This window comes from Phlebotomus argentipes, unplaced genomic scaffold (assembly GCF_947086385.1).
Source record: "Phlebotomus argentipes unplaced genomic scaffold, Phlebotomus argentipes genome assembly contig_35, whole genome shotgun sequence".
Taxonomy (NCBI): domain Eukaryota; kingdom Metazoa; phylum Arthropoda; class Insecta; order Diptera; family Psychodidae; genus Phlebotomus; species Phlebotomus argentipes.
In genome coordinates this window covers 262,313-274,898 of record NW_026776193.1, presented here as the reverse complement: position 1 = coordinate 274,898, position 12,586 = coordinate 262,313, and the positions used below count along the sequence as shown (strand labels likewise).

General features: G+C 36.5%; 1 protein-coding gene across 2 annotated transcripts; it reads right to left on the bottom strand.

Annotated features, from left to right (window-relative positions):
* Positions 1 to 344: 344 nt before the first annotated feature.
* Positions 345 to 12,528, bottom strand: LOC132264455 (serine/threonine-protein phosphatase PP1-beta catalytic subunit). Of its 2 annotated transcripts, XM_059764675.1 has the most exons (7): positions 12,321 to 12,528; positions 8,258 to 8,341; positions 5,751 to 5,882; positions 4,409 to 4,624; positions 4,088 to 4,326; positions 2,401 to 2,640; positions 345 to 1,525 (listed from the first exon to the last, which is right to left on the bottom strand). In XM_059764675.1, exons 1-7 carry the CDS (start codon positions 12,370 to 12,372, stop codon positions 1,406 to 1,408), a joined length of 1,083 nt encoding a protein of 360 aa, XP_059620658.1. In that variant the 5' UTR covers positions 12,373 to 12,528; the 3' UTR covers positions 345 to 1,405. The 2 variants fall into 2 exon arrangements, with proteins under 2 accessions (XP_059620658.1, XP_059620656.1); XM_059764673.1 differs by lacking the exon at positions 8,258 to 8,341 and having other exon boundaries at positions 12,321 to 12,527.
* Positions 12,529 to 12,586: the final 58 nt, after the last annotated feature.

The window sequence follows — 12,586 nt, the reverse complement described above, 5'->3', positions numbered from 1 at the left end:
TTCCAATTGGTCTTTGGCGTAAAATTTTTCCTCCCTCTTTTCTAGGCCTTCTTTTGGGCGAATTAAACTACTAAAAAAAAATTATACCAACGAATTGAGATGCCAAAAGCCCAAAAAATACGTGTAAAATCAAATCCCTTTTCAGCGAATATCACGGCAATGATGAAAATGAATACAGAAAAAATACTCTTTTCGCCTTCTTTACGTGACTCACTTTTTTCCCGTGTGTTAATTTCCAATGTTTATGAAGAGTTTAAGAATGTTTGTCAATATTTCATTTTATACCGAAAAAAATGTTTAAGAATCTCTAAATCTTACTCTCGAGAAGTTTTTCTTCTTCTCCCTTTTTTTGTTGCTTTCTACAAGACTTTATTTTAAATAGTTTAGTTTCATTTTCTTTTTTTCTTTTCTTTGTTTAAACATTTGTCATCAAGAATAAAATTTCTTTAAAATCTCCTTTCACTCTTTTTCTTTCTTTCTTTTACTTCTCATCAATTTCTAGAGCTTAAATACGTTTTTTTTTATTGTTGTTAAACCAGTGGTTTTCAGTGGTTTTATTTTTCGTTTTTGAAAAAAATAGCCAATAGGAAAAAGTGGCTTAAACTACAAATCTTCTCTCATTGTTATTTTTATTTGTTTTAAATTTATGAATCGTGTTTTTTTCTCTCTCTTATATACGAAGAAAATGGGACTATATAAAGGCTAAATAACTGAAAAAATCTTAGAAATACGAAGACTTATACTTTCAACTATTGCCTAAATAGGAAAAAAGTTCAATTTACAGGTTAGAATTGATTGAAAAATGTCCAATGATTCCATTTGTTGTGTTGTTTCTGTGTTTTTTCTTCTCTTTCTCTATTAAGAAGGTGCAAAATCCTTTTATTCACATCTTCCTTTCCATCCAAATCTCTTCATTTCATGCCTTCAGACATGCATTTTTTCACTATTTCAGAGCTTTCGCGTTCTTTTCACTCATTTTTTTCCTTCATACCGTGATTTATTATTAAATATTATACTCTCGTGATGTGAATTTTCTTTTAATCATACGTGTTTTTTCACATCGAAAAATAAAGCTTCTTTTGCCATATCCAAACATTTTTTTAGGGTTTTGTTTTTAAATAAGTTTCTTCCTCTTGGTTTAGCTAATAAGAAAGACAAGACGAGAGCTCTGTCATCGTTAAAAATTACATTTCTACAAGTTTTTTTTTCTTCTTCTTGTTTAGTGTTTTCTCTCTAATCCACAAGTTCATATTTTCCTCAAACTCCTCGCTTTCTTTATGTAATGTTGTGTTGTTTTGTATTTCCATCCTCCCTCTTGCTCCCTTCCACACACTCTTTCTCTCCCTCTCTTTATAACATTAATATTCTTTTTTTATCATGAATATGAATATGCAACTAAGTGATATTATTTCTTCTTGTTGGACGCAACCGATGGAGGCGGTGGTATACGCTGCGGCGTCGACGGTCTGCCCGAGTTCATTCCACTGTATTGATATTTCGCCTTCTTCTCGCCTGGCTTCAAGATCTGCAAAGGAAACAACGCAATGTATCAAGTCCTTAAGCATAAGAGAGTTAACAGATAACAGCTCGTTGCAACTTTACATTCATTAAGCTATCATTAATATGATTTCACTAAAAGGTGTTGCAATATTACGATTCATATTATTTACTAATGTGCTGAATTTATCTTCTGCGAAGCTTAAAACTTTTTCAACGTTTCCGCCTGACGCAAGAAAAGCCAGAAAATTCACGTGAAAATCAAGGAAAAAGACAATAATGATGTTTTTACGTAAGAAGTCACATATTTATTGGATTTTTCTGGCCATTTATGCACATTTCAATGCATCAGATTGAGATTATGTGTTTCGAAGCATCCTTTGACCCTTTCCAAGGAAATTAATTGGTTTTCCAACACATCTGATTAGCAGAATTCTCCAGAAACCCACCGGAAATACGTCCAATGTTAAGAACAGTCGCGGATGAACACTGGAATTCACTATTTCACATTCTTTGTGTTGAAAACATCCCTTGGCAATCGCCGAAAACTCCTAGAATTTCCTTGAAATTAGTTTCGAAGAAACACGGAAAAATGTGCTTCATTTCACGTGGCAAAAAATGGCCAGAAACTGTCCTAAAAACACACTCAAAGATCAAATCTTGCACTTTATAGAAGCTCAAAAGTAGCTGCAATGAAATGGTTTTTCTGACAGCTGAAATTCATATTAAATAAACTTCCAAATTTCCCTTGCAACGCCTTCTTGTTCGTATTTCATTTTTACTGTTCACTAGCGCCGCCGAGCGGTCGTTAATATAAGCTAAAATTGCAACACCAAATTCGTAGCTTTTACAAACTGAAAGAGGAAATCAGTAAAGTGGCAACGAGCGGTTTTTATCTCTCACCTGGAATGAACACATCAGCTGATCATCGACAGACATCATGCCGCCGGCATTGTCGAATTCGCCACAATAGTTGGGCGCAGAGAAGAGTGTGACGAGTTGTCGCTTCGCAAAGAACTCATAGCCATCCTCAACCACTTGATGGGCGCGACAAATTAGATCCAAGTCATGTCGACCCAAGAATTTCGTCACAATGTCCGCCCCGAACGTAAAGCTCACGCCACGGTCGTTCTCACCCCAGCCCTGATGTTGTTGTTGTGTTGCGCACACGAGAAATTAAAATAGAAGACATGGATTAGTAATCAAATTACACCTTCTCTCACTCACACACTCTCTTTGGCCTTTCTGCGCTACTTTTCGTGGAATTTCAACAGTGTCAAAGAGTAGCAGAAAAGGGAAAAGAGAGAAAGAAAGTGTGAGAAATTGGACAAGATATTTTTGGAACATTTTATTATTCTCGTGGTTTTAAGGGATGATGAAGACTGAAAAGGTCTCTCTGCTTGAAGCCATTAAAGTTCTGTAGACAATTTCATCATTCTCACACACAAACACACACAAGTCTCTCTTCATTTCATCAAGAATATCTTTGCCAATTGATTAAGAAGTTCACTTCAAACCATCAGTTGTTCAATTAACGATAAACACAGGAAAAAAAATGCTAAGAATGCAAACTTCTTATACGTTGTCATAATTGACAATAAAAAAAGACTAAAACATTGACCAGCGATATCTTGGAATTCCCCAAAGCCAATAATAAAACTGATTAGGATTTACTATCTTTCAGTAATCTCAGCAAGACTTTATCGGAATCTCAGAAGAGAAAATTCACTGATTTTCTGGACATTAAAGAGAAGAAATTGATTAAAAATCATACTTTTAATGAGCAAAATACTGTATTTTCAATAGAAAAAATCTGTGAATAGTATTTAGACCGCGATTGAGCGTAAAAAATGCAACAAAACGTTAAACGGAAGCCCAGAAACACACAAAAAGCAAATTGACAAGTCAAAATCAAGGCGATTTATGATATAAAATGTCTTCTAGATATTCCAAAATCATCATTTAATTGAATGTTAATGAAAAATCATAAAATCCTGATCATTTTTCTGTCTTCAAGTGTCTCAAAACATGAAAGAAAGTGTCCTAAACAAATTGTCGCTACTGTAATCACATTCAGAAATCAATGCAATTCAGCAAAAGATTGAGAAAACAATAAAAACCTACATATTAACGAGGTCAAATCTTGATCTGAAATGTCAAAATGTGTCAGTTTTGACTGACTATTCAGCTTATTTACAACATTTCCTCAAAATATACTCCCAAGCATTTCTCCCTTATCAATCGATTTGCAAGCATTTTAAAAAGATCTTTTCATCAAATTGCAAAAATCAATGGAAAATTAACTTGTATTTACTGGATCAATTCTTTCGACGACCGAATTGACCTTGCAAGAAAAACATTGTGGAGTTCATTGGAAAGCGATTTTCCCAATAGAACCTTGAAATCAAATAGCACACAAACACACACAGAAACACAGAGTTTTTCACCGCATGACGCGGCACTACCGCGTGGCGACAGTGAGAAATCAATTGCAAAATGGCATAAATATCAAAAAATGCGGCGAATACTTGAGATAATTTCAAAATACACAGAATAATAATAATAATAATTTTGAGGTCATTTCGCTCACTTGCACATCTTTGTCAGGATCACTCCAGAGCAAATCGCAGAGGAGTCCTGTGTCAGGAACATCGGTGGGTCTCATAATCCTCCGAATCTGCTCCATGCCTTGCAAATCGGGACTCAGTCCGCCGTGACAGCAGAAGATTTTCTCATCAATTATTGCAGCAATGGGGAGGCAATTGAAGCAATCCGTGAAGGTCTTCCACAACTTTACGTTATATCGCCGTTTGCATTCATCATAAAATCCTGTCAATTTGCGAAGATATATATAGTATATAGAGCATGAGTTGCAGTGCAGAATTTGAATGAAGAATGAAGAGAAACTCACCGTAAATTCTATTGATGCTGGCACACTCGTGATTTCCACGGAGCAAGAAGAAATTCTCTGGATACTTAATTTTGTAAGCGAGCAATAGGCAAATTGTCTCCAGAGATTGCTTTCCTCTGTCAACATAATCGCCGAGGAAGAGATAATTCGCCTCCGGTGGAAATCCACCGTATTCGAATAGTCTCAGCATATCTGTGTATTGTCCGTGAATGTCGCCTGAGAAGGAGAAACAGAGAAGAGAGAAAGAGATTAAGATCCAGAGAATCATTAGACCTCATTTGTAGGCGCGCTCAATTTCCATTTCATATTATCCTCTTCCCTCTCCTTAATTCCGTGCGAATTTACTGTAGGGAAAAACACATTAAGACATTTTCTTTTCTTTTTCTTAAGAAAAACCCTCAATTTAGCGATGTTTAAGTGTCGTTGCAACTTTACAATTTCGTATTTTATCTTATAAAAGCTACGATTTTGGATTGCAACTTTAAGCTTTTATTGACGGCCGCCTGGTGGCGCTTGTGTACAGTAAGAATGAAATAGGAAAGAAATATGGCGATGCAATGCGAAGTTGGAGGTTTATTTAATATAAATTTCAGCTGTCAAAATGTAATTTTTAGCGGTTTTCAGAGTTTTTAGCGCACAATATATCAACTTCCGCCCAATTTCTGTCAATTTTCCTCCACGTTGACGTAAGGAAATGTTCTTCAGTGTCAGTGAAGTATTTTTTGCAACGCAATTTTACGAATTCATAACTTTGACAGCTTATTTAAAATGTCGTGAAAATAAAGTTGCAACGACTCCTTGAGTTCTGAATAGACGAAATTTACTTCATACAAGATCTCTGTAGGGACGATTTGAACTCAATTTTTTGGTTTTAGCTTAAATTCTGCATTTTTCTACATTTCTTGTGAAGTGAAGTGTAGAATAAGAAGCTAAGAAGCTAAAACAAAGTGTCTTAATATGATTTTCGCCACTGTTGCTCACAGATATTGTCCATAAATTACACATAGAACACACATAGTCAACGAGAGGACAAGGATATGAAGCATTTCTGTGTCATTTTTCGTCTTCTCTTTTGGCAAAATGGAAAAAAGTGTGTGTTGATTGTGTCAAAAAGCAAAAATAGGTCGCATAATAAATAAGTGTCTGGGAATTTTTAATTGAGCACCGCGCAGAGCAAAAGCCGGCAGACGTGCACAATTTTTCATGTGTGATGTTGTTTTAAAAAGGTCTCTCTTCTCTTCATTTCAGCGTCGGTATGTCTATAATGCACCGTGAAATGGCACAAAAGAGAGAGAGAGAGAAGAGTTAATGCTTCTGATACTTAATGAAGTTAAACACTTACCACATATTTTCAGCGGTGCCTCGAGTTCCAACAATATTGGCTGCTGCAGAAATATTTCCCGGGACTTGAGGCACAAGCCCCGCACTTCTGCCTCCGTCATCAGCACCGACTTCCCCGGGCGGCATCCTCGGACTGGACATTGGGACGAAGAGAGAGAGAGTGAGAGAGAGAGGATCGATATTAGTGAAAAATTAATTCTAACAGCCCATCAATGGTCATTTTCCTGCCATATTATCAGGTCTACACAAACACGGAGAGAGAGAGAGATTGAATAAAAAAGGGAAGGTCGCGGGAAAATTAGCACAAAAATTATATTCCATTAATTGCACAGGCATCAATTTCATCTTCACTTAATTGCCTATTAATTATATTTCATTTTCAAACACAACAATGGGAGGCGTTTTTACACAAGACAATTTCAAAGGAGACACAAAATACAAATATGTTGTGGGAGGGAAAATGCTGCTATATTTTGCATCTCTTTGCATCTTTTCCGCTCTTTCGACACACACACAAACACACTCGCAATTGAATTACTCAATTTCTGTCAAGCACAAGAAAATTATAAAATATAGGGTAAAAGATGTGAGAAAGAGAATCTAGTTATTCTTTTCTATATGGATAGAATATGAGGGTGATTTTGTGCATAAAATTTCCATTTTTTCAGATTGAGAGCACACAAAAGACAGACAAAATGGAATCAAAGAGTAGCAGAAAAATATTTCTACATCAAAAGCATTTTTCCTGATTCTCTGTACATTTTTCCGAGCGTGTTTTCCGTCATAAAGTACATTTTCATTTACATTATTTCACTGTGTCACAATTTTATTCTATTTGAAACTGATTTTTTTTCCCTAAAGCCACGCCCACTTGAATGCTCCGCCCCTTTTTGAAGTCTCTTCCAAGACAATCGATTAATTAAAACGTAGCTAATTTACGCATAGCTGATGGTGCGTGTCGTGCCGTTTAAAAAACACCTCAACATATTCCCATCGAGACTTTATTGTTCTCCTCTCTTGGGCGCATGTTATCAGATTGCGGCACAAAATCGATAAACAAACACCTCAAAGCGCCTCACATTGAAATTCCTCAAATTGCAGAAAAGACTACTCTTGACACGCTATATTGGACAGTTTAAGGTGAGTCTATTATTCGATAAATCACTGGTTTTTGATCTATTTTCAAAAAGGTTCATCACAAAGCCCACAATTAACAAAGGTTCTGCGTGAAAAACAGCAATAAAAAAAACTAAAACCGACAATGTGGCTCATGATTCTTGTCTGTAAAAATAAAATTTGCGCCAAATTCGAATACACTTGACCGCAATTTTTCAAATTCGAGACGCTTTGCGCGCGCGAAAAACTAGTAAAATCCACAAATGTCCAGTTTGCAATTCAAGATCATCATCATCATCGTCGTCATCGTCAATGACTTTATACTCTACATCTCATCTTGATGCCTCTCATCGCAATTATTTGTCCATGATGTTTTTCACACCTCACATATGCACAACATCTTTCAATTACATCCGCAATCAGAACAGAGCAAAATATCGGTTTTTCAATCTTCTTTCTCAGACTGTTGTTGGTCAGGAGAGTTTAAATATAAAAAATGTACACAGAAAAGTTAGCAAATCAATGAGAATTCAATCAAAATCCCGCTAAACACTTACAAATTGAGAAGTTTCATGAGATTTTTTTTTAAGTAATTTTTATCGATTTTCTATTAACCCTGAAATATTTTTCCACCACAGAAATTCTTATTGAAAAAAAATTCCCCCTTCAAGTTTTACTCCAGTTTATAAATTGAAGTGTCTGAGAATAAATAAAATTGATGAGTGAAGAGACAGAGAAAGAGAGAGAGAGAAGTTGTGTGCAGATGAACAAAAACTATTTATAGAACTTCAATATGTAAGAAAACATTCATAAGATTCGCTCTCAAGCATTTCATATGAGTTGTAATTTTAAATGACCAATCATTTGATCGTTTTATAACTCTACTTCTTTCTCTTCACTCGACCAAATAGAAAAAGAACCGCAAACGAATAGAAATCTTTCTCTCTTTTGCTATGCGTAAATCATCCTTAAATACAAAGAGAAAAAAAAACCCTCTTCTTCAAATTCTATCACAAAATTCTAATTTATTCACATTTTCTCATCTCTCTCTTCTCAAGATGAGTTCACTTTTCACTGAAAATTATTTACACGAAAGATGAAGAAAAGCAATTGACAAACTAAGGTAAACTAGAGGATATTTTATTGCGATTTTGCATAAAAGCAGAAACTTTTGCACTACGAATAGAATTTTACATCTTCTGGTTAGAAATTCACATTTCTAATGTCTAAATTATGCATATAAATCAATCCAAAACATGAAGAGAGATTAAAGAGGAAATAAAATGCAACTACGCAAAGAAAGAAGCATATAAAAAATTGTATTTCTGTGATAAAGATTTGGACTTAATAATAAATCTTTCTCTCAATATTTTTTCTGTTTTTTTTTGATACCAAAATCAGTCGAAAACATTTCTTTGAATTTCCCCTTTTTCCTGCCGTGTTCCATCGTTTGCTGTTGATGATGAATTTTGCTGACTTGTACATTATTTTTTTTGTATTAAATCGTCGTTGTTGCACAATTTTATTTTATTTTCAATTTGTTTGTTAATTGTAGAAATTCAAAAGCACATTTTAAACTCAGTGTGGATTGAATAGTTTGTTGTTGTCGTATTTTTTTTTTGGTAATTTTGACGAAGAAAGTCATTTTTATTTCAGAATTTTGTTGTGTTTTTTTTTGACCGTAGTTGTGGAAGGAGAAAAAGAATAGAGAAAAATAAAATGTTAATAAAACAGCCTACAAATTGAAAAATATATTTAAAATGTTCAACAGACTGAATGAATTGAAAAATTGTGTGTTTTTTGTGTATATAAATCATGAGTTAATTCATTTTCTAGTATTTTATCAATATTTTCTCAACTAACATGCCTAATCACGATGATTCAGAGTCTTTAATGTAAGAAATCACGCTGTGTTCAAGTGTTTTGCGAACAAAAAAAAGCTCTTTTCGCTGATTGAAAAGGAAAAAAAAGAACGAATTCACGACAGTTCATATGTGAAATGATTCACATTGTCTCTATATTCATTTAGGTATACATTTAATTGCGTCCAATAATAATTCAATATCATCATCTCTATTATGTGTTCTCACATATGAATTGTCCATATTTTCTACGTCGTCGGTCAATCAATAAGGAAAAAATTAAAAAACAACTAAGAAAACACAATAAACACGGAGTAACACACAAATTAGTGATTGCCAGAGAGAGAAACAATGGGAAAGAATAAATTAAGACTGACAGAGACGCACGTGAATGTGAAGGAAGCCAGTAAAGAGATGAGGAAGAGACGCACATAGAAGAGATTCAATGATAATAATAAAAAAAATTGTCAAGAACAGTTTAGTTAAAACATAATACAAAATATTTCCCACTTATTTTCAATCTCATTTTCCTCCAATTTCTGATGATCGATTTTCAAACCCCCCCAAAAAAAAACATATTTTTTCAATTTCATTAATTAACACTGAAAGCATGTTGAAGAAGCCGCGATAAAATTACAAAGAAACATTGTCGAACAGACAAGAAGCAAAATGAGAACTCGCATTTCATTCTGTTGCCGGATTTTCACATCATCTTTCAACTGCCACATGTTTTCTTCTTCTACAACATGATGATGATCGGGGAAATCTTCTTCTTGTCTAAACCTAAAATTATCCACAACTATTTTTAGCCACTCTGTGACAATATTGTCGGGACTCTTGAAAGTGCTGCAAAAATGTTAATAGGAAATTATGCCTTTTGCACGTGTTTTTCGTGAAGAAGAAGAAAAAAAGTGTGTGACAAATTGAATTGAGCCAAGAAATATAAAAGAACAAGAGGACATCGAACGCCATCGACTTTATCAAGAGAAATACTCTCAAATAGAGAGAGAGAGTAAAACACAATCATGCCGCATTGCAAATTGATATCAACACTTTTTCTGTGTTACAATCGCACAAAGTGGCGGAAAATTGTACTCTTCACACGTGCAATTCTGTCTCTCTGCGAATGCTTTCAATTACAATTTCACCATTCTATTCGCCGCAAAGCATTTCTCTCTCTGTCTCTCCTCGGCTGACGATGAGGAAGAGAACAAGTGAAGTTCAGCGACAGTCAAACAGAGTGAAAGAAGTCATAGATAAATCTATAGACGCGCAGTCTTCGCATTGGCCACATTGCACAGTGAATCCACAAACACACACAATACAAAGGGACACACCAATTGACCTTTGCGCCCTCATCAGTGAAATATAGATCGTGAAAAGCCAGCAACTGAGCGTCGCTTTTTCTCTCAACTCCGTCAAAGACACACAATATCACACCAGCAATAATTGATATCGCTTCCGTGCTGATTCACTTTCATCTTGAGAATTTTATCAGTGTCCGTGTTTTTCACGTTTGTGCGACTCTCTTGATAGAAGACGACGCTGACAAAAAAAATAGCACTGATAATCAAGTTGATAGTGTAAGAAAAAGAGGAATAATTGAATGGTTTCTCCACACAGCAAATATTCTGGATTGCGCAATAAAACTCCAGAGTTTGGATTAAAATCATCCCAGCGAAGCATTGTTCAGAAATCAGCATTCATTTAGCTGATTTATCGTCTCTTCAGCGCACAATTTTGATCAGATAAAAGCACTTTCCTCAGCATATTCAATAAACATCTCATTAAACTAAGCCAATAAGGAACCTAAGAGTAGAAATTCTCTTAAAATTTCTTTGATTTCAAGTGAATTCGTGTTCTGAAATTTGTATAATTTGCTCAAATGTTGATTTGCCGCTGTGATCGCGAGTTATGCTAATATTTTGATCTCAAACAAGTGCTTTTGCGAGCACATTTTCAGGCTCCGGTGAAATTCTCAAGCTAAAGTCTGTTCGCTGAGCATTAAAACATACGGAATTAAATTTTTCATGAGACCACGATAATCAATACTTGATGGCCAAGAGCATTTAATACGTAATCGGTCGAATGTATTATTTATAAGGATTTTCAATGGGGAGAAAAAATAGAGCGGCATCTGTTCTTCAATTGTAGTAGAATGAAATTTGAAGAATATTTCATGAGACACTCAATAATTCAGCAAATATTGTGCGTGTAAAGACAGAAAATGATTCTGAATTTCACTGTTTTCTGCAATGAAAATGACACGAAATGTTCGCTTCAGGTGAGCAAAATCTTCCCCATGATTCGGCTTAAGCGCTCGGCGATGTTTAACTCTTGAGATATTTTGCTAAATCCGAATCCCATTAATAATAACAGTCATTGGACTCTCGGCGTTCTTGACTCATTTAGTCTTCATGGGAAATTCATTCATCGCTGTTGTTGTATTTCATAAATATAGTCATTTCGGATATAAATTTGGGCGAGATTTTGCGTCACTAAATATAGCCTTCCGGAGAGGCCAACATTTTTCATTCTATGTTCTAACTGAGCAACAGAAGAGAGAAAACAAAGTTGTGCACGGCGTTTCCGTAAGAATAGCCAATTTGCATTCATGAAGTTATAATTTCTTGTTTCTCTATCAAGTAATCCACATCACCATTTCCCTCAACTCGTTTCTCATCTCTCTCTCTCCTCCGCCGCTTCTCGCTTTCCTCTTTCTCTCTCTCCGCCGCGGAGCATCTCTCGCGGGCCGCGCGGCCTCTTCTCGATGCTCGATTGAGCTGTGGAAGTGGCTTGGCGATGATGGTTGAGACTCTGGCGAGAGTCACTCAACTAGAGAATAGAAAATGCATGCGACGGAAGAGGACTCGGCGGCGCAGCGTGTGCGAGAGAGAGAGCGAGAGAGAGGGAGAGAGAGAGAGAGCAAATTTGTTTTCCATGGAGAAGAAGAAAAAATAAGGCGCAACTGGGCGAAATAATGAGCTTCGCGGGCGCGAGCCCGGAACCTATTGATTTTGCTCTGTAATCTGGGGCTATTTTGGGCCTCTCCACACCGCATCTGACCATCAATTATGCATGCTGAGCATCGGCCGCGATGCACCAACTCCCCGCGGCCGGCTTCCGTGACCCGCACTCGAGCGTGAGTCACCCGGAGCGCGACTGGTTCCGGAGGAATCGCCTGGGAATTTATTGCCACTGCCCAATCGCGAAGCCATGCACACTAAAGTAAGCAGTTTAACTATCTCATCATGCTCGAGGCGCGCAGCAAAGAGAGAAAACCAGTCGCCGTATATTTTTCCCTTCAGCACATATTTTCTCCTTTTTCTCACCGCAACTCTTTCTCAAGAGCCACTTTTTTCCTGGACATACGGACAAGCCTTCTGGGGCTTGATGGGGAATGGATTTTCTCATGTTGACAAGTCAACTTAGCCCACAACCGCGCGACCCAATCGTCTCACCCGAAAATAAAGCGTGATTATGTGGGAGACGCGAGAGTGGACTATTTTTATTGGAAATATCTCGAGAATGAGGATGATTGGGCGAGTGAAAAAATCTTCACGCAATATTTCCAACTCGACGGCCGCGCTTACCTTCGAGCAGCCTCTTGATGAGGCTGTCCACGTTGAGATCGAAGTCAACCATCGTCACTTTCGCACGCTTTCCAACAAATTTGCGGAGAAATGGACACTTTTGGGCAATTTTTCCGTCCGGAAAACACACTTTTTTCCTCAATTTCCACCCAGAACTCTAAACATGGCCGCCTACTCTTTCCCACTGAATCAGAATGAAGTTGGCACCTTTGCTGTGACCTTGCTGTCACTTCTGACAACCCGCCGTGTCCCACGCCCGTCCCACA